The 21,703-nt window shown below is 40.7% G+C and overlaps 1 protein-coding gene across 3 annotated transcripts in view; it reads right to left on the bottom strand.

Annotated features, from left to right (window-relative positions):
• The window catches only part of KIAA1328 (KIAA1328 ortholog), a 164,391-nt gene that overhangs the window by 59,255 nt on the left and 83,433 nt on the right, over positions 1-21,703 (bottom strand). For all 3 annotated transcript variants that reach the window (XM_063453826.1, XM_063453827.1, XM_063453829.1), the window contains exon 7: positions 5,870-6,483. In XM_063453826.1, coding sequence (XP_063309896.1) covers positions 5,870-6,483 — 614 coding nt within the window. The remainder of the gene's footprint in view (positions 1-5,869; positions 6,484-21,703) is intronic.

Raw genomic sequence — 21,703 nt, 5'->3', positions numbered from 1 at the left:
GAGGCACATAGGTGAAGATGTTAATTTTAGAGGGGGGGCGGAAAAATGCATCTTCGCCTATGTACCCAAAAATCCTGGCACCGGCCCTGGCTTTAGTCCACATCCCAGGATTTTTCCTGGACAGGGATGCTTCATATTTATTAAAATACAACTTTGAATACATTAACTTAGAAACACAATTTAATTTGTACCAATTCTACTTTGTAATAATGGGGGACTTTTAAAAACACTTAACATATTAGCATGACACTTTACTGTGGACTTTTATTGCATTCTTACCTGAAGACACTACTTTAACAACAGTCTTGCTAGGCTGTAAGATAGGAGGATATCGGTTTCTTAAAATATGAGAATATTCCCTCTCATAAAGGGACAGTCGAAGCACCAAAATAACTTCATCTTAAAGGGATCCTATAGTGCCAGGAAAACAAACCAATGGCTGCACACGCGCATTAGACCCCACCAAAGGAAAGCATTATTCAATGCTTTCCGATGGGGAAAATCTGACGCTGGAGGACCATGAGCACGTCCAGCGTCAGATAACGGACCAAAAGTCAGTTTGGATCCCGGAAGCCCACTAGTGGCGGTAGACCGCTACAGAGGGCAGACTTAGAGCTGCAATGTTAACAAAAGGGACACAGCACCCAGACCACTTCAATGAGCGGTCTGGGTGCCTACAGTGTCCCTTTAAGACATTGTATTGCTTAGATGCAGCTTCCTTACAAATGACAGTGCAGTAACTGAAAAATTGCACTTTTTACATTTTGCAAAATTCATGCCTACTAGCAGCTGTCATTCAGATAGCCACAAGGGGCTTCAGAGACAAATCGATTTAATAACTGAATCTACTAGAAATCCAGTGTCAGCATGCAAAGTATGCCAAAGCTAGACACTGTATGTTGAATTAGATTCAAGGTTTCTCATAGACCAGCACTGAAATGCAGCAATTGCAACATGTGTCTTCAATGCTTCTCTATAAGATGCATCAACAGTGAGGGAAAAAAGCATTTGATACTCTGCTGATTTTGTCCACTGACAAATAAATGATCAGTCTAGAATTGTAATGGTAGGTATATTTAACAATGAGAGACAGAACAAAAAAAAAATCCATGTCAAAAAAGTTATTAATTGATTTGTATGTCAATGAGTGAAATACCGTATATACTTGAGTATAAGCCGACCAGAATATAAGCCGAGGCCCCTAATTTTACCCCAAAAAACTGGGAAAACGTATTGACTCGAGTATAAGACTAGGGTGGGAAATGCAGCAGCTACTGGTAACTTTCTAAATAAAATTAAATCCTAAAAAAATTATATTAATTGAATATTTATTTACAGTGTGTGTATATAATGAATGCAGTGTGTGCGTATGAATGCAGTGTGTGCGTATGAATGCAGTGTGTGCGTATGAATGCAGTGTGCGTATGAATGCAGTGTGCGTATGAGTGCAGTGTGCGTATGAGTGCAGTGTGCGTATGAGTGCAGTGTGCGTATGAGTGCAGTGTGCGTATGAGTGCAGTGCGTGTGTGTATGAGTGCAGTGCGTGTGTGTATGAGTGCAGTGCGTGTGTGTATGAGTGCAGTGCGTGTGTGTATGAGTGCAGTGCGTGTGTGTATGAGTGCAGTGCGTGTGTGTATGAGTGCAGTGTGTGTGTGTAGTGTGTGCGTATATATTAATTGAATATTTATTTTCAGTGTGTATATAATGAATGCAGTGTGTGTGTGAGTGCAGTGTGTGTGAGTGCAGTGTGTGTGAGTGCAGTGTGTGTGAGTGCAGTGTGTATATGAATGAAGTGTGAGTGTGTGATGCAGTGTGTGATGCAGTGTGTGTTTGTGTATGTGTTGGTGGGGGTGGGCATTTGATATATTATTAATTTTTTTTTTTTTTTTATATTATTTTTTTTTATTATTATTATTAATTATTTAATTATTATTAATTTTTTTTTTTTAAATTATATTTTATTTTCCGTCCCCCCTCCCTGCTTGCTAGCTGGCCAGGGAGGGGGGCTCCTTCCCTGGTGGTCCAGTGTCATTGGTAGTTCAGTGGGGGGAGAGGGGTGCTGGCAGAGCTGTACTTACCTTTCCTGCAGCTCCTGTCAGCTCTCTTCTCCTCCGCGCGGTCTGTGCAGCTCCCTCTGTCAGCTCCCAGTGTAAGTCTCGCGAGAGCCGCGGCTCTCGCGAGACTTACACTGGGAGCTGACCGAGGTGCTGAACGGACGGCGCGGAGGAGGAGAGAGCTGACAGGAGCTGCAGGAAAGGTAAGTACAGCTCTGCCAGCCCCCCTCTCCCCCGGTCTGTATTATGGCAATGCAAATTGCCATAATACAGACTCTGACTCGAGTATAAGCCGAGTTGGGGTTTTTCAGCACAAAAAATGTGCTGAAAAACTCGGCTTATACTCGAGTATATACGGTAAGTATTTGATCCCCTATCAATCAGCAAGATTTCTGTCTCTCAGGTGTCTTTTATACAGGTAACGAGCTGAGATTAGGAACACTCTCTTAAAGGGAGTGCTCCTAATCTCAGCTCATTACATCAATCACATTCCAAACTCTCCACCATGGCCAAAGACCAAAGAGCTGTCCAAGGATGTCAGGGACAAGATTGTAGACCTACACAAGGCTGGAATGGGCTACAAGACCATTGCCAAGCAGTTTGATGAGAAAGTGACAACAGTTTGTGCGATTATTCGCAAATGGAAGAAACACAAAATAACGGTCACTCTCCCTCGGTCTGGTGCTTCATGCAAGATATCACCTCGTGGAGTTTCAATGATCATGAGAACGGTGAGGAATCAGCCCAGAACTACATGGGAGGATCTTGTCAATGGTCTCAAGGCAGCTGGGACCATAGTCACCAACAAAACAATTGCTAACACACTACGCCGTGAAGGACTGAAATCCTGCAGCGCCCGCAAAGTCCCCCTGCTCAAGATAGCCCGTGTACAGGCCCATCTGAAGTTTGCCGATGAACATCTGAATGATTCAGAGGAGAACTGGGTGAAAGTGTTGTGGTCAGATGAGACCAAAATCGAGCTCTTTGGCATCAACTCAACTCGCCGTGTTTGGAGGAGGAAGAACGCTGCCTATGATCCCAAGAATACCATCCCCACCGTCAAACATGAAGGTGGAAACATTATGCTTTGGGGGTGTTTTTCTGCAAGAAACATCTGACCTCTGATTGCCAATAAGGATTTTGCCACTAAGTACTAAGTCGTAGTGGTCAAATACTTATTTCCAGGGTTGCCATCAGGGGGTGACAACCATGCTTCGGCAGTCCCGGGCCCCGCCGCGGGCCCCCGGCTCCCTATACTTGCAGAGGGGGCCCAGCAGACTGCAGCTGACTGTTACAGATCTTCCCTCTCTCTAACTCCCGCGAGACCCGTAGCCGTCAGAGCGTTGCCACGGGTTACCATGGCAACGCTCCACGCGGCACACAGACCACGCTCGCAGGAGTTGGAGAGAGGGAAGAGCTGTAACATACTGCTGCAGTCTGCTGGGCTCCCTCTGCAAATACAGGGATCTGGGGGGCCCCACAATGCCACTGGACCACCAGGGATGGAATCTCCCCCCCTCCCTGAACCAGGTAAGAAGCATATATTACATCTAATGGGGGGGGGGGGGAGGGGAGAGAAATGCTCCATTTACACAGCATGCATACACTAGTAAACACACACACTCTGCAACCACTACACTCTGCATCCACTACACTCTGCATCCACTACACTCTGCATCCACTACACTCTGCATCCACTCCACTCTGCATCCACTCCACTGACACACTGCATCCACTCCACTGACACACTGCATCCACTCCACTGACACACTGCATCCACTCCATCCACTCCACTGACACACTGCATCCACTCCACTGACACACTGCATCCACTCCACTGACACACTGCATCCACTACACTGACACACTGCATCCACTACACTGGCATACACTCTGCATTAACTATGCACACAGCATCCACTACACAAACATCCTGTATTCACAGTACACACACTACATCCACATTCAAACACTCTGCATTCACTATACAGAGACACTGCGTCTAATACACACACTACATCCACTACTCACACTGCATCCACTAAACACATTGCATCTAATACACACAAACACTACATCCACTACACAAACACACTCTGCGTTCACTATACACACACTGCATCCGCTACACAAACAGTATCTAATACACACAAACACTACATCCATTACACACATTCTAATTCACTTCCACTATACACACCACATTCAGTCCTGCATTATGGTCAGCGGACTAGGTAGGAGTCCTGTGGGCGGGTGGGGCCCAGACCTTGTGCTTTGTCAGGGGCCCCTAAATTTCTGGTGGCAGCCCTGCTTATTTCAGTCATTGACATGCAAATCAATTTGTAACTTTTTTGACGTGTTTTTCTTGATTTATTTTTTGTTATTCTCTAAATAGTCTCTCACTGTTAAAATACACCTACCATTAAAATTATAGACTAATCATTTCTTTGTCAGTGGGCAAACGTTCAAAACCAGCAGGGGATCAAATACTTTTTTTCCTCACTGTAACTGGACAAAACTGACTTCTGCAGAGAAGGATAGGACTGACTGCCCTTATTCTGGAAAACATTTTAATGTGAATTCTAATTATTATTTATTTTTTTAATAAGGGGTCTCAAATATAAAATACACCTAAATAAAATATATTTAATTAATAAGGGATGTATTTTCCACTGTGTTTATTTTGTAACTTGCCTCTGTTTCAGTTTCTGTGAGTAAAGTAATAAATAACAGTTTACAAAAGGAGATCAAACTAAATATTTCAGAATAGGCATATTTACAGTAAAAAAAGGTCAAACTTTGAAAAACATAACCTTAAAATATTCTACATGGGTAAAAGCACATCGATTTAGCCGTTTCAGGACACAGACTAAAATCCTGGGCCACAGGTACCATAGGTAGAAACAAACCCTTTGAAACGCAGGGCTGTTAAAATGCTGCTATAATGATGTTTCACATTTAAAGGGGTACTCTGAGCACCATAAACACAACGGTACACTGCAGGGATTATGGTGCCAGTAGGAACCTAGCTGCTCCAGTTCTGAGTTAAACCATTTTTATTTAATGATTTGACACAAACTGAGGGTGCCCTGGCATTGATATGACAGAAGTTACATTGGATACCATTCTGTGGCGGAGTGTATCAGCTGATGCACTCAGACAATGAATGCTACCTAAAATAGATCTGCTATTTCCAATACAGAAATGTAACATCTGCAACAGTAATAAGGGGCTCTGCCACAGTAAGAAGGGGCTCTGGGGGATATCAGTTTGTGGCAAATCACTCAAAAGACACAGAACCAATGTCACCAAGAGAATGCTGGCCCCACTACAATAAGTATTAAAGCAGTCTGTAGTAGTTATTATGGTTTAGAGAGCCAAAGTAAATGCCATCAAACACCATCTGCGCTGACACCCAATGCAACTGGGATGCAAGTTGTTTTTTTTTGTTTGTTTTTTATAAAAGTGCTAAACTGGACAAAGTATATATATATATATATATATATATATATATATATATATATATATATATATATATATATATATATATATATTAGTTTTTTAACCAGGGCGGACATACAAGTTTTATTGATTTCAGGATGCCAGTAAAGTCTGTGTCCAGAATTTAGTGGCATTTTCATAAGTAGTTCTTCTGTACACCAGCTGACCGCAAGGTAATTCTCTTTTTTTTTTACATTCACATTAAAACTTGCTTTTTTGTGTTTTTACTTGATTTGTGAAAGTGGGGTCCTATAATGGGGTGTTCCATTGCAGGACATAAAGAAATAACAATTAAGCAATGCTAAACATCTCACCGGTTAGAATAATCCAGCTTGGATTGCTGTAGCTCCTGCTGCTTTGCAATTAGTTTTTCTTCTTGCTGAGCTAGAAGTTGCTGCAGACGTTCCTTTTCCATCTCCAGCTCCATTTTTTGAAGCAGAATCTCATGTTTTCTTTTCTCTGCTAAACTTTTCTCAACCGCTGCCTCGTGTGCCAATGTTCCAGCACCATCATCCATCAAGAATGTTGGAGAGCACCCGGCCAACGTACAAGACTCAGATGGCCTTCTTGATGAGTAATCAGGCAGACTTGTTGCAGGCAGGTTTGGCATCATACAATGTATGCAATACTGAGGTGCTGGTTGATCCACAAGACTGCCACACGAGTGTCTTTGGCAGACATGAGCCATATTAGTGCAGCGTATATCTGAAAAGTCCACGCTACCACATTTTCGCTGCAAGTGGTTTTCTAAACGGCATTGATCTGTATTGGGCCGAAAAGCTATTCTAGAGTTAGGTTCATTTTTACAGTGGTGTTTTGCCATTGGCAAGCAAGAGCTTTCAGATGCACTGCTGGCTTTCTGGAAAGGTTGGGCAAGGTAGGAACCATTGAGTTCACTAGATGTGGGTTTCCGTTGACTCTTCGTCATCTGAAATGATAAATGAGAGTTTTTCTGATTATCGCTTGAAAGCTTAATTTTCAGGAAATCGATATATAGGAAAAAAAACAAAATGCAAGTCCCTTATAAGACATGGGTTAAGAAGGTTATACAATTATCTTATTGAAGAGGAACAAAACACCACAATACCTCTACAAGTTATGTCATATGTGCAGTCAGACTACGATATATACTATAGAATCCTGCCATACAGTGAACAAGATAGCAATATGTACTCTAGAACCCCCACCATACAGAACGTTAAACCGTAATATGTACTCCAGAAACCCAACAAAGTTTCAAAAACCAACACATTAATAACCTTCCTTGATAGTTAATAATGTGAAATGTGACAGACTGAATGAACTTCACAGAAAGTCTAAGTAGGCCCAGCTCACATGTAAACCAAGGTGCATTTAAAGTGAGGATGGGGTCCTCACTAAATGAATGAGCTGTGACTTAACTTCTGCTTTGGTACAGCATATATAGTTGTCTTACTCCATACCCAAGAATGGAGCTTCAGTGAGCAAAATACAATAACTGCAATAGACCCGCCAGGAGAACATCTATCATACGAATATTGTAATCAGTTTTGAAGCCTCCTTTCAGGGATATATTCTGAAATTATGATTTATAGGAGAGGCTGTGTTGCCCACTCAGGAAATTAGCAGCATACATTGACTGCAATGTGTTGCTGATCTTATATTTGTTTTTACTGAAACCACAGGAGTCTGTCCATAGACAATCCACCAACCACTTGAGTTAAACATAGGGATAGAAAACAGTTTTGTAATATAAGATACATGCATTCAGTTTTATTCATGATATACACTCCTACCCCAAACTACTATTCAAGGTGTGGGTCCAAGAGCAAAACTTGAATGATGGTACAAATTGGGAACAGAATAAAGAATCCAGGAACTAATGTAGCGCCAAGTAGGCCGGCACCAAAGCAGAGCACCAGCTGAAATAAGCTTGTGTAAAATTGTGAGGAATCCCTGCATGCGCTGATTACAAGCTTATAGCGCATGAAGGATTGTCTCGCTCAATCAAGCAGTCAGCAAGACCAGGGCTCGAGTCCTGCAGGAACGAGTGGAAACTGCGTCCCTGCACTTTTTCCTAAGCAGGAACGCCATTCCCCTTAGTAGTCCTGCAGGACCGATCCTGGGCCAAGTAGTGGGGGAGGGGGGTGCCGTGACTAGCAGGCCGATGGTCTGTCACAGGGAGCCCAGCAGGTGGCCAGTCGGCCACCTAAGGGCGCCCCGGAGCGGCGCTTATTTAGCAATGCAGCGTAGGCACCTGCTTGTCCCAGAGGCAGGTGCCTACTCTGCAGCAATATACTGGACTGGGGTGAGTGAGCACGGTCTTAGCGGATTATCTTCCTGCTCCCTCGCGCGCCCTCTATGGTGATGTCGGGAGCCGGAATATGATGTAATTCCAGCCCCTAAACAGCGCGAGGGAGGAGAAGGAAGAGATTCGAAGACACTAGACCCAAGGGAGAGGACACAAATTTGTGAGTGTGTGCAAGACTGTAAGTGTGTATGTGACTGAAAGTAAGTGTGTGTGTATCAATAAGGGTGTCTATCAGTAAGTGTGTGTATGTGTGTGTCTGTCAGTAAGTAGGTATGTGTGTGTGTCTGAGATTGTAGGTGTCTAAACTTGAAGCACAGTATATAGGAGACATGGGAAATAAAGTATAGTGTCCCTATGGGAGTGGGAACCTCTATAGGGGCCAAGTAGATACTGAAAAGTAATATTAAAGTGCCCTTATGAAAAAAAAAAAGTGATATAAGCCTTCATTTGGGACTTGTAGTAGTTAAAACTTAACTTTTAATAAATATATGGGTGATAAAAATAGAATACTTCAAACAAAAAGAAAAAAAAAGGGAAAAAAATACATTTATACACAAATTATAAATAAAATCAGGTAGAGGCCCAAATCTTACACGGTGAAAGCCTGGCAGTCTGGGAGCAATCTACTAAACAGTGCTTTCTGGCAGTAAGCTAAACGGTAAATTGCTCTGTCTAAACTGGGTTGAGTTTGTCAGGCGTAGCTGAGTTTTAACCCAAAGTCAAATCGGGCTCTACACAGAGGACCATCTACTCTGACGGAATTAATAAATGAGCACGGATAACTTGGACGTACTCATAGAGAGAGGATATCTCCATATACTTGTCTTTGTAAACTGGCACTTTACAATATATATGCATACAAGCGTATAATTCTTTTTGGGGTAGGTTAGATCTTGGGTGAGTTCCCACACTTTTTTCCCCAGGACTTGACCCCTGAGCAAGACACACATAGTAAATCATCTTTACTCCACAAAAGGGCTTACGAGATTTACTAATTACTTCAAATTGCAAAAAAAAAGGTAAAATTTAAAAAAGTGTTTTTATATATTCCCACCACATATGTAGGTATATGCTAACCGACACAAAAACTGTTATACTAGTGGAAACTACAGCACACATCAGTCTAACACTGTGTATCAAAGTGAGACCACCTCTAAAACCTTGTGTTGCAAGAATTTTAGAACACACTACAAAGACTTAAAAATACAAACTTTGTAACAAGTGGACGGGAAAGGTCATAAAGAAAAAAAAGAGTATAGAGTCCTAAATCGTTATTATGAATGACTGTGCCTACAGCTATCTCCACCTCCTAATGCTGGAAAGTCATACAATGTTTTGTTTAACTATTTCTTTTGGCTTTGAAAGGTCAGTGATTGTAACACAACAGAGCCCATATTCTCAGGATGGAAGCAGAGGCTCACAAATTACATAATTTAAGTTAGTGAAGTATGACAGACACATGAAAAAGGAGCTGACTGGATGCTGGAGCAGGGACAGTATGAGAGATGAATGCCTTCACTTGAAGTTCTGTCATGCGCCGTTCTTTGTGCCTCACAAAACATCAAACCCACCGAGGGAGTGAAGTGTACTGCACCTGTCCATTGAGCCATCACTCTGCGTCCATTAAATGAGATGTCGTTATATGCGGTTCAGCCCATCGCATAAAGCAGCCCATCTCTGCTGGAGTAATTCCTGCATTGTGCCACAGAGATGATTCACTCCTTCAATGCTGGAAACTGCCTAATGAAATATTTAAGTTTACTTTTTATAACTCCCTACATAGCAGTCCATTCTCTAAACCAGAGGTAGGCAACCTTCGGTACTCCAGATGTTGCGGACAACATCTCCCCACTTTGCCTAAGTTATAGCTGTAAGAGCATTATGGGAGATGTAGTCCAAAACATCTGGAGTGCCAAAGGTTGCCTACCCTTGCTCTTATCAAAAAAGATATCAAACAAAATTCCCAACTCATACGAACTGCATTGGAATGAATGAAATGTCTAGCAGTCCACTTACTCATGTGACACAGAAAAGATCTAATTTTACACCTTCCTTAAACGCACTGTAACCAAGATTTGGAGGAAGGTCTCCTGTCATCCTATTATGTTGGCACTGTTTTATTAAAGTCTTCAGTCATAGAGTTCTATCCTATCCCTTTCATGAAGCAAAACAAAAGTGACATTTTAAATCTAGTGGACTACCAGTGTACTCCATGGTCAAATTTTCCATTCCTAAAAGCCTTTCAAGATTAGGTCACTTATAAATGCTAGTCTACTCCTATAATGTATAGATGGAAACAAATTAAATTTTTCCTAGAAAGCATTGAAGTTCAGGGCATTTATGAACGCTAGTCTCTCATTTCACCCCTTCGTGGAAACGAATAGAGCCACTACTGGCCCTTAAACAGATTGTGTTTCCCGTTTAATGCACATAGAGGGTAAAATGCAAATCTTAAGAAGTTCATGAGTCAGAATATGCAGTACAACAGCTGCACTATGAGCCGTGCCAATGTCCCGATTTATATAAATGGCCTGCAAGCTCCCCGGTGTAATTATGTCTCGTATGTTGGCGTCGTTCGTTAGAAGATCATCAAGGTAGATTACCTTCTAGTTTCTGAACTAAATACTTACAGGTGTTGCATTATCCTTTATTACTCACAAACTTCTGCCGCTAACAAGACATCCCGGCAAATGAATGATCTTGCATATGAATTATTTATAAGCATTTCACAGCGTGCTCCCAGCGTCATCTCTGGCCTTTTCCAGGTCATATGACACCAATTAGAGCAGAATTTTAAATTATTCAATAAGTTGAACTCTCTTGTCGTTTAACATATAGATATCAGCGCGGTAAACAAGTTAAAGCTAATGGGCCCTGGGGGTTTGGCTTTTCCTTCGCTCTAGGCTTGGAGGCTGCTGCTGGAACAGACAGCGAGAAAAAGCAAAGAAAACACTTCCAATGTTTTAATAAGTTCTCAGCCGTTCCTCAGGGAACATTGTTCAGTTCTTGCTCCCTCCCTCCGAAAAAAAAAAAAGAAGAATAAAAAAAAAAAAAAAATGATTAAGGTTATTAGCAGTATGCATCTTGAGGAAGGAGAGAGACAGAGAGCAGGGAGAGCTACAGACTCTTGTCAGCTTTAAGTCGGCTTTGGAGAAACAGTTCTGCGTCTTCTGCTCGAAATACAGAGGCTTACATCTTAAATTAACATGACTCAGATTTAGCTTGTTAGAATGATTTTAACTCTATACTAACACACACGTACCACAGATATGCACAAAAATGAGAGACAAACTGAAAAACACTTTCTAATTAAATAAATCCCACCTCACACACACTTCGTGCATGAGCATACATTTCAAAGACTTGTATTGAATACATCTCCTCCAAACCCGCTACCTGCACCGAGGAACTAATTTGTTTTGTTTTACATTCAGGTTCCATGACTTCCGTGGAAGAAGTTTTATGTGGATTTAAGGATTATCCACACACACACTAGATCAATGCAGTATTTCTGGCACCCTGCTGAGTAGAACCTATATGATGGTCTTCGTTCTCGCTTATGCAAGTAATAGAAGATAAATAATGCTGAGCATTATTCATATCTATGGTCAAACTTTCACACTTTTACTTTTTCTGTCCTGTGGAATAATTTTACCGAGCAATCACGTGATCGGAGAGGCAATGTATAAGATGAAACGTGTAATGTTATAGCAGAGCTGCACAAAACGTGGATGGTTAATCTTGGCATTGTACATGTTCGCGGGTTTCATATTCCGTGATACGCACCCAACCTTCAGGGACAAGGTTCATCTAAGCCTTTTAACGTGATCAAGCAGTTAACGTCATATATAGGTGAAACCGCATATATTTCTAGCCACTGCAGTACAGAAGTCTGCCTTTCAAAGAATTATCTTGTTTTACATTAATGGGGGCTTGGTGTTTACTAACCAAAGCTCAAATAACTAGATAACTGAGAATAATTCCAGATTTAAAGTTTTCCTTTCAAACAGCATAGCTACTTTGCATTGACTGCCATCCAGATTATAATTCGCAAAATTGAGAAGAGTTGACTAAGCCAAGCACTGGGGAGAACAAAAAAAAATAAAAAATAAAAAAAATCCAAGTTTGTGGCCACAAGTACTAAAGTGGTTTAGTGCATAAACTCCTTAGTTACATTTTTCATATCTTTTTAATAACCTTTGCCTTTGTTTGAGATGGACTGGAGAAAGTGGCAGCTCTCACAAAGCAGCTGAAAAATCCATGTGATTTACGATATATAAACAAGACTTCGTGTGAGAGTGATTATTGGGATCTTAGTAGATTCTTTGCTCTAACTTTTAAGATCTATAAAGGTATTGGAACGATCTTAGGAATGCAAGCCTCACCCATAAAATATTTTGTATAAATATGATTTCACCAGAAGAAACCACTATAAGGATTGTCCATTGTCCAATTTTTCTTTATTAATAAGATAAAACTAATAGGTTTCTCTGATTACTACCAAGCATTACTGGGATTAGTAAATTATGCAAAATTGGTAACTTTGGGGTCAATAAGTAAAAACAAATAGTGGAGTAGAGGAAAAGGTACACTAATGCAAATAAGTAAAAATAGTGGAGCAGAGCAAAACCTCATTGTCAACTTACAAAGTGAGCTGGAGTCATCCCTGTGTCAGCAACAGATAGGTACTATCAGTAAGATGTTGGTACAATACTAAACCATTATAAACTCAATGGCCAGTGGTCAAAACAGTAGCTGTGTGGGCATTACAGCACGTTATGTATGGCTATGCAAACCCAAAAAGTGACTGCTTCTATTTAAAGGGACACTATAGTCACCAGAACAACTACAGCTTAATGTAGTTGTTCTGGTGAGTATAATAGCTCCCTTTCAGGCATTTTACATTGCCCCCTAGAGACACCTCCAACAGCCCACTTCTCAGATGGCCACTGGAGGTGCTTCCTGGCTCAGGGCTACACAGTAGGCAACCCTGCCATTCAGCGTCCCCACGGTCTGCATGGAGAGGCTGAATTTTCCTCATGGAAATGCAGTGATTCAATGCATCTCTATAAGGAGGTCCTGATTGGTCAAAACAACATTTGGCCCGCTCTCGTCCCAATGGGAAAGCATTGGATGGGATAAAAATCGGCCATTTTGAAGAGGTCGCCGCGCAGCGCTATAAATAAGGTGAGTTTATACTTTTATAGGGGGGCGAGCCAACTAAATGCTGGGTTTAGCACTATAGGGTCAGGAATACATGTTTGTGTTCCTGACCCTATAGTGATCCTTTAACATATTTAGAATTGATTTTGAAACAAGCATTACTTTGCTGCAGAGGGGTTTAGATAGATTGGGAGACTGGGCACTCAAATGGCAGATTAAATTTAATGTAGATAAATGTAAAGTTATGCACAAGCAACTTATACCCTAAACGCAGTGAATTAGGGATAACAAAACACGAGAAGGATTTGGGAATTGTTATAGTCAACAAACTAGGCAACAATGTGCAGTGTCAATCACCAGTTGCTAAGGCCAGTAAGGTATTGTCAGATTATAAATAGGGGCATTAGTTCTCAGGATGAAAATATATGCTGTGCAATTTTGGGCACCTGTCCTAAATAACATTAGGATAGTAAGAATATTATGACACTAGAAAAAGAGCAGAGGTGGACTGCAAAATTAATAAAAGGAAAAGAAATGTAAATCTGTTTAGTTTAGAAAAACATCACCTCTGAGGAAATATGATAGCAAACCGGGCCAACACAAACCTTTGTCTGAAAATCTATTGATAAACATGACTATACATAGCACAGAGGGTCAAACATTTAGACTGGAAGATAGTAGATTTAGTCTAAGGCAAAGGAAAGGGTTTATTTCTCTGCCTGGAGAGGTGGTTTTATTTATAGATTCCAGTCTTTTAAAGGGATTTTTTTAGTGTTGGGAATGCAAATCTGTATCCCTAACACTATGGTGCACTCTGATCAACCTTCCCTTGCCACCCAGCATGTAAAGGGTTATAAAAAAATAAATAAAATTATTTACCCAAATGAGTCAAGCATTGATCTCCCCTGCAAGCATGTTAGGCTATCCCCATATGAAAAGCACTGCCTAAATGCTTTCCTATAGGGATTTCACCAACGCTAGAGTCCGTTAGCATCCAGGAAGTGCCTCTAGTAGCTGTCTGACAGCAATAGAGGCAGTCTTAAAACAGCAATGATTTACATTGCAGGACTAAGTGTGAAAAGGATACTGCACCCAGACCACTTCCGAGCTGAAGTGGCTTGGGTGGCTACAAGGAATACCTGTTCAGTCTCTTTTTGTTTTTTTTATTTACCGTAACATTTCATTAACAGTTTTCCTACAAAAGACGCTTAAGTATACAGTATCAAAAGTGTATCAACCTCATAAACTGTCTCCTTAACTCTGCAGCTGTTAGCTGGCAATGAAAGGTGCTCAACGGACTACCAAGTGGGTTAAACCTTTAGGCAAAACCTTAGTGTTTACACTTCTGCTTGGCAGCATTGAGAAACAACTGGTAATGCAGAAGGATCACATAAGAGTTTGCCAATCCTAAATAAAACCAAGCAGACCTTTTTACTTCACGAGGCAAGAAAACACAATCACTAGAGATGCCAAGGGGGATGAAACATGGTGGGCCAATTCATCCTCATCCTGAAAGGTTAAGGACTGCAGCAACAATGAACCCAGACAAAAGCAAATTAGTCTATTAACTTTTAGGAAGCTTTGTAATGGGGAGAAAAAAAACTGTCACATAGGTGAACAGAAACCTATACAGGCAAGATTAATATAGCACAAAAACTCTTCCACTTACATGAGCTCCCTGGTCTCCCGGAGCCTAAAGTCTTCGGGAAATAATAGTAATTGTCATAGTGAGTTCTTAATGATATTGGGATGACTGATATCCCTGCAGCCAATAGAAAATGGAGCCAAACTGCAACTGGGTTACTAGTAGCAAACAAGAGTAACAGAACACATTGGGTTACACGGTAACCTTGCTTAAATCTTTATTAGATATAGCCAATATGTGGAAGAAACAAAAATCTAAGTAAACAAGAGAATATATTATTGTTAGAGTGAATCCACCATAAAGAGAGAAGCCATTCTTTTAGGTAGATGGCTATTATTAAAATATACAGAGTGCTAGATATATTTTCTACAGTTTCAGGAATGTGCCAAGAAAATTGGCAAGGGCACTTATGAAAGGCATTGTGGACTTGCATACATTCATTTGCAGTGGCATTTACAAGTATTTGGCACCACAGTTTATCCTAGGTTTATTTTTATTAGCCAGTGCTTCCTAAAAAAAATAAAAAGTTATGCGGTCAGATGAGAAGTTCAGCTCTGCTTAGAGGACTGAACTACTGGCGGTGGTGGAGGGGTGGATATTAAGGAAACTACAATATTTTAAGTAGGCAGCTAAGGGGATGTGGGGAGGAATTTGTCCCAGAAGAAAAACCTTGAAAGGTTACTCCTAGCACCCTGACCACTTCAGTAATTTAAAGTGGTCACGGTGATTTAAGTCTGTTTGAGCAGTTTTACACTATGGTATTATAGTTGTCATTAGCTTACTTGGGAAAAAGCACAGAGAGGTTTGCACCATTTATTCACTAATATAAGTAAAACAAAAGGCAGATAGACACAAGGGATGTAAAGAGTGCGGAGGGGACTAGTTACAGAAGGTGAATTTTACTATACAATCTTTCTGCAGTTATAGGAATCTATGGAAAGATACCTGGACACAAGGTAATAATAATAATTGTGAGGGACTTAAAGGGACACTATAGTCACCCGAACAACTACAGCTTACTGAATTTGTTCTGGTGAGTAGAATCATTACCTTCAGGCTTTTTGCTGTAAACACTGTCTTTTCAAAAAACCTGCAGTGTTTACATTACAGCCTAGTGATAACTTCAACGGCCACTCCTCAGATAGCTGTTAGAGATCCTTCCTGGGTCATGGCTGCCTAAAATGCATCCAAACATTCAGTATCTCCTCCCTCTGCATGCAGACACTGAACTTTCCTCATAGAGATTCATTGATTCAATTCATCTCTAGGAGGAGATGCTGATTGGCCAGGGCTGTGTTTGAATCATGCTGGCTCTGCCCCTGATCTGCCTCCTTGTCAGTCTCAGCCAATCCTATGGGGAATCATTGTGATTGGATCAGGCCAACACTTCTGATGAGGTCAGCAGACAGCTTGTTTTTCTGAAACAAACAGCATGCAGAGCTATAGCCTCAGTCTTGAAAACAAGTAAGATTTTGTTGTTTTTAGGGAGGCATGAGGGGCCCTGGGGTGCTAGATGTTGGATTTAACACTATAGGGTCAGGGATACATGTTTGTGTTCCTGACCCTATAGTGTTCCTTTAATGTATGCATTCATTTTACAGTGAATGATCATGAACTGAAATACTTCAATTAAATTAAAAGCAAAAGTAGAACTATGTAAAAGTTAAAGGGACACTTCATTAAATAGATCGGTGAGCAGTGCCCCTGTAACAATATATGCAATGTAAAACACAGCAGTTTTAGAGAAATTGCAATGTTTACATTGCAGGTTTGAGACAGCCACTTGAAGCATTTCCTCAATTAACACAGAGTTTAACTCTGTGAAACGGCGCTGGACATCCTTACACTTTGGATGAAGAAGCCCGGTGTCTTGAAAATACCTATAGGAAAGCATGGATTTAATGCTTTCTTGTGGGGGAGCATTAGGTTCCCCCTTCGACGTAACATTGAAGGAAGAGGAGACTTAGCCAGCAGACCTCGGCACTAGAATCAGGTAAGTGAAGGAATTTTTAACCCTCTCATGCATGGAATTGGAATGGTTTTCTCTTCCCCTCCTAGCTAATGCTCGTTCTTTCTTTCTCACTCTTAAGTCCTTTATGTATTTATTGGACAGTATAAGGTTTCCACCTAACACTGTGTATGTCCTGTTTGAGTATTATTTTTTTTAGCCGTTGAGCTATAGCTGATCTTCCCTTACTACATTGATGATTATGTGTACAACTGACTGTACTACATTAGGATTTCTACAGTTATTAGAATTATTTGTACTGTATCCCTATTTATGGCATCATTAAATGTAAAAAAACAAACAAACAAAAAAAAAAAAAAAACGGTGGGTGGATAATACATTTTGATAAGTGGATGGATTTTGCGGATGACGCCACTGGTGTCCAAGGTGACTGCTCAAATTTTTGTACTAAGCCACATATTTATTTATTTTTAAACAAGACACTTTCATAAATGTCCCCCAAAATCCATCGATTTGGTTTTGGTGCTGTTGCATAGAAAATAGCAAAGAGTTTTAAAAGAGGTATTTCCGTCTTTAGTTTTGCATGATAAGTCTAACAAGTGAATATTTGGTGTTATAGACTTGCAGACTTTTACTGCTGGTAATTCTTTTATATTTGAAAAGTTAACAGTAGTTTCTGCATGGAAGAAATGCTTATCAGACGTAAAAGCACCTTTAGATTCCTATGGCAAAATTCATAGTGGGGAGGAGGAAGGGGGTTCTAGGAAGTAAGGAAGGTGAAAACCAGCAGGACACCCTGTAATTAGAATCCTCCGAAGGCCATTAAAACTCATTAGAAAGCTCATGATGAATTACAGCCACACGAAAATACAGACAAGATTTCTCCTATTACATCTCTGGGTCCAAGTCAAATAATTAAAAAGTATTTGTTAAGCTGGTGTCTGCAATAAGTAATTAAACTGATAAAAATGTTCTCAATGACCAAAATGTAAATAGGACAAGCACTTCATTTAGCGCTGCTCGTACAAACAAGGGGATTAGGAAGGTGAAGGCCATAAAATATAGAAACGATAGGAGGACACGTGTGCGAACACAAGTGAAGAAGTATAGCAGTCATCACTCATACCAGGAGTGCAGAATTTGGAAACAATCCTTTTATTAGGAATAACGAGGATTGCAATAATTAATCCACGTTTCAATTATTTAATTAGAAATTTTAATCTATTAATATCCTGTTACTTGGAATAATGAATGCATTCTCTGGCAAAGTTATTAATATGCAAAGTGTTGTGTGGTGCAAGAGAGACGCAGGCAGGCTGCAGAGGGTTCAACATCTTTCAGACGTATGGCATGTGAAAGGTGCACACACTGGGAAGGAGAATCATTGACTTGCAGACTGCAGCTTACATACTTCTCTACACTAAGACACAAAGTCAGGATGTGTGGTGCACATCTGAAAGAAAAATGTTAATGTGCCAACCATAAACATGCATGCCCTGAGCTCAGGGATGTATTTACCACAAGGCAAACAAGGCATTTGCCTAGGGCGGCACCAAAAAACACCACCCCAAGCTCCCAGACAAATGCCTTGTTTGCCTCATGTTTGGGGGCTGTCCACCAAGTGTGTGCCTTTCAGTGAGAATGGATGTGCCTGTGAGTGTGTGTCAGTGTGTGTATCTGAGAGTGTGTGCCACATATACATACACACACACACACACACACAAGCTTTTACTTGGCTTTCTCTGGTGTCCCCAGGAGAGGAATGCTAGAGCAAAAAAAACATAACAGCTGGACATCAGCTCTGAAGCCTAACCAGAGGGATGTTGCAAGAACATGGATCATTGGTGTAGCTGGAGGACTGGGTTGGGAATTATTGGCCTACCTTAAACAAAAAAAATGAAAACAGACTTTAAAGCTCCCATGTCATAAGACAGATTCTGCATGTTGGCAGACTGCAACTCCCACACTATGTGACAGGTTCTGAAAGCAGCCAGAATGTAGAGACTAGTCATACTGCATTCCCATGCTGTGTGACATGTAACCAGTGGCGGAACTACCACGGTCGCAGGTGTCGCAGCTTTGACCGCGCACGTCACTCCAGGGAGCACGGCCGCCCTGCGACTGCAGTGCCCGCCGCCATGTGTTGCAGTGCGCATGTGGTATAGCCACCAAGGCCACACGTTAAAAGGCCCATGCTGTTAGGGCCACCAGATGTTTATGGATTTCCAGGGGGCCCGGTCGACCCATTAAAGCACTGCAGCGCTGACTGGGCCCCCTCGAAATCCATAAACATCGGGTGATGACGTCAGCCGCTGGGAGGAAGTTACTGCCCCGTCACTCCTCCCAGCTTACAACAGGAGCCGCGCAAGAGGAAGGAGAAGAGGTAGTCAGAGTGGGAACTCTGACTCCCATCAGGCTGAGCCACCACTGGACCCCAGGGAAGTCACATTCCTGCAGCTAAAAGGTAGGAAACAGGAGGGTGACTAAAATATTTTGTATATGTGTGTGTTTGTCTGTATGAATGTGTATCTGTACGAATGTTTGTATGTATGTGTATGTATGTATGTATGTTTGTATGCATGTATGTGTGTGTGTGGGGGCAATTTATGAGAGGGGAAGGGTCGACATATGGGGGGCCAGGGCAATTTTGGCACTGGGGCCCCGTGGTTTCTAGTTACGCCTCTGCATGTAACCAAATGTTTCTTATACTCATCCAAAAGTGAGGCTAAGCACCAAAACCACTTTAAAAGGGACAGTCTTATTCAAATACAACTATCATGCATTTTATAGATTCTTGCATCATAATATGCTGTATTTGTTTGCATGCTCATATATTTATAGTTTTTGTTTTAAAAAAAAAAAAAATACTAATGTTTTGTGGAATGCAGCACCATAAGCCTACCTCCTAAGCCACGACCCCTCATGCCAAAAAGACTTCCAAATGAAATATATGCACACAGTCTCAGCCCCAACAGCACGGAGTGAGCGGCTATTCATTCACAACCTGGCTGCAGACAGTCAGAGAAACTACAAACAGGTAGTGGTATCCTTACTGTAGGTCTCCCTGGGTGTCCTCCTAATGCAGGTTATTTTGTAGTTCAGATCATTCAGTACCGTCAGTGCCTGAGCTGTGTGCATACAGGGACAGTAAAACAGCATGTATTTGTTTCTTATTCAGAACGGCTAGCATTTCAATGGCTTTGCACTGCAACACTCATTGTTTGAAGATCAGTAAAGGACTGAGAATATTGAAAACATTTTCTAAATTCCCTTCTTCTCATATGAATTTCCCACATGTACAGTTATTTCACCCTCCCCAATCATTATTCCAGAAGAACAAAAAATAAGCAAATGTATTAAAAATGGGGGTTAACATGCGCCATTAAAAAGTTGGCTTTCTTTTTAAATCCTTTTTTTTTTTATGAAAACACCTGCTGTCTGCACTACATCAACTGTAACCAAGAAAAGGTGATAGAATAATTGAAAACCCTAGTATAGTTTACATAATGAAAATAAATTGCTATGTACAAGAAAAATCTGTTAAATTTTCTCTAAAAAAGAGAGCACAAGCAACCAACCAAATGGCACAGTCTAAGATTAGGACCCTGATCAACACATTGGAAGCACACATAAAATACAAACTGGTGGCAATGAAATAAGGAACTAGGAGGCTACATATGTATCTTCATTATTACTATCTAATCTGCAGACACAGATTTCAGTTTGCCTTTCAAATCATTATACTAGTAGTATAAATGGCATGCATCTTAGTAGCCATCTTTTCACATTAGATTGTCAGCTCTTTCGAGCAGGCTCCTCATCAACCTATTATTCTTGTAACATTTTGTAATAGTCTGATTTATTGTTAAATATCCCCCTTTATAATATTGCAAAGCAACGCGGGATAAGTCGGCGCTATATAAATGCCAATAATAATATTAGTGTGCGCAAAATGAACATTTAAAGGCAACCAATCAAAGTGAAGAAGACCCTTCAAGTATTCCTGCATCCTGGCACTTAGAAGGTTAAAACCTATGAATCTCATTATACTTACACAGATCAATTGGGCTCTTGTGATTAATGCAATGTCCGTAACAGCCAGCAGGTGTATTTGAGCCACTGCTATTAAAAGGAATTTGGTTCAATAACAGTATAATCTTGTAAAAATGTGTGTTCATTTCATGATGGAGAATGGGACCACCTCGCCTAAATGAGTTTATAGATTATACAACACTGAGGGATAGGTTTGCCCTTTGCAAATAAACTAGTAAGTGTTGTACAAGTCACACAATGTAAAGGAAATAATTGAGCTTCAGTTTTTTTTCAGATTTTTCAGCTCGGAGATCTCTGTATCTTTTAATGGTATTTTATTATTTATCGTATCATCTCTGGAATTCTTTATCCGAACGCTGTGTCTCATCTGTATTGCGAAAAGGCATGCTAACTTTCTCAACAATTCTATTGAGGAGAGATAGAGTTAAAGGGGGGTGCACAAAAATGCACATGTTCTGTAAAACAATTTAAACTCTTAACGGTTATCTGTTTGATGTTCTTGATTGTCATTTTAAGAGTGTTAAGTAATGTGCTTAATTATAGAATCCACAATGTGGGCTGTGAGCAACCTGCTCACACAATTTCAAGATCACACAGATTAAACAATCTATTTGTTCTTTGGCAAAAAGCGAGGAGTGGCTGAAATAAACTGGTCATTTTATGTAGATTACACTTGCATCGCACACACAATTTACCTTACAAGCTGAAGCCTTGCGGGGCCAGCTCATTGCTTCGGCCCCAGTTTTAATCTCTAATAAGAGGCTTTGTTTGCACAGTTTATGTTTCCTCTGCAGGAAAATGGATGAAAACTAAACGGATAAAGACATTTTCATATTAGCTTATAAACCCAACAATAACCAATTCAAAGACCCATTAGATTCCTTTGGTCGGCCTCACTTTTATAATGTTTTAATTATTCAAAAATGTAATTCTAAAAGAGCAAAATATCTGGAATTAGCTTTTATAGTATTTAATTGGACAGCACAAAAATCCACTTTACGTCTACTTCTAAAATAAATAAACCTACA

Source organism: Pelobates fuscus, chromosome 5, assembly GCF_036172605.1.
Source record: "Pelobates fuscus isolate aPelFus1 chromosome 5, aPelFus1.pri, whole genome shotgun sequence".
Classification (NCBI taxonomy): domain Eukaryota; kingdom Metazoa; phylum Chordata; class Amphibia; order Anura; family Pelobatidae; genus Pelobates; species Pelobates fuscus.
This window is presented reverse-complemented; position numbering and strand designations above follow the sequence as displayed.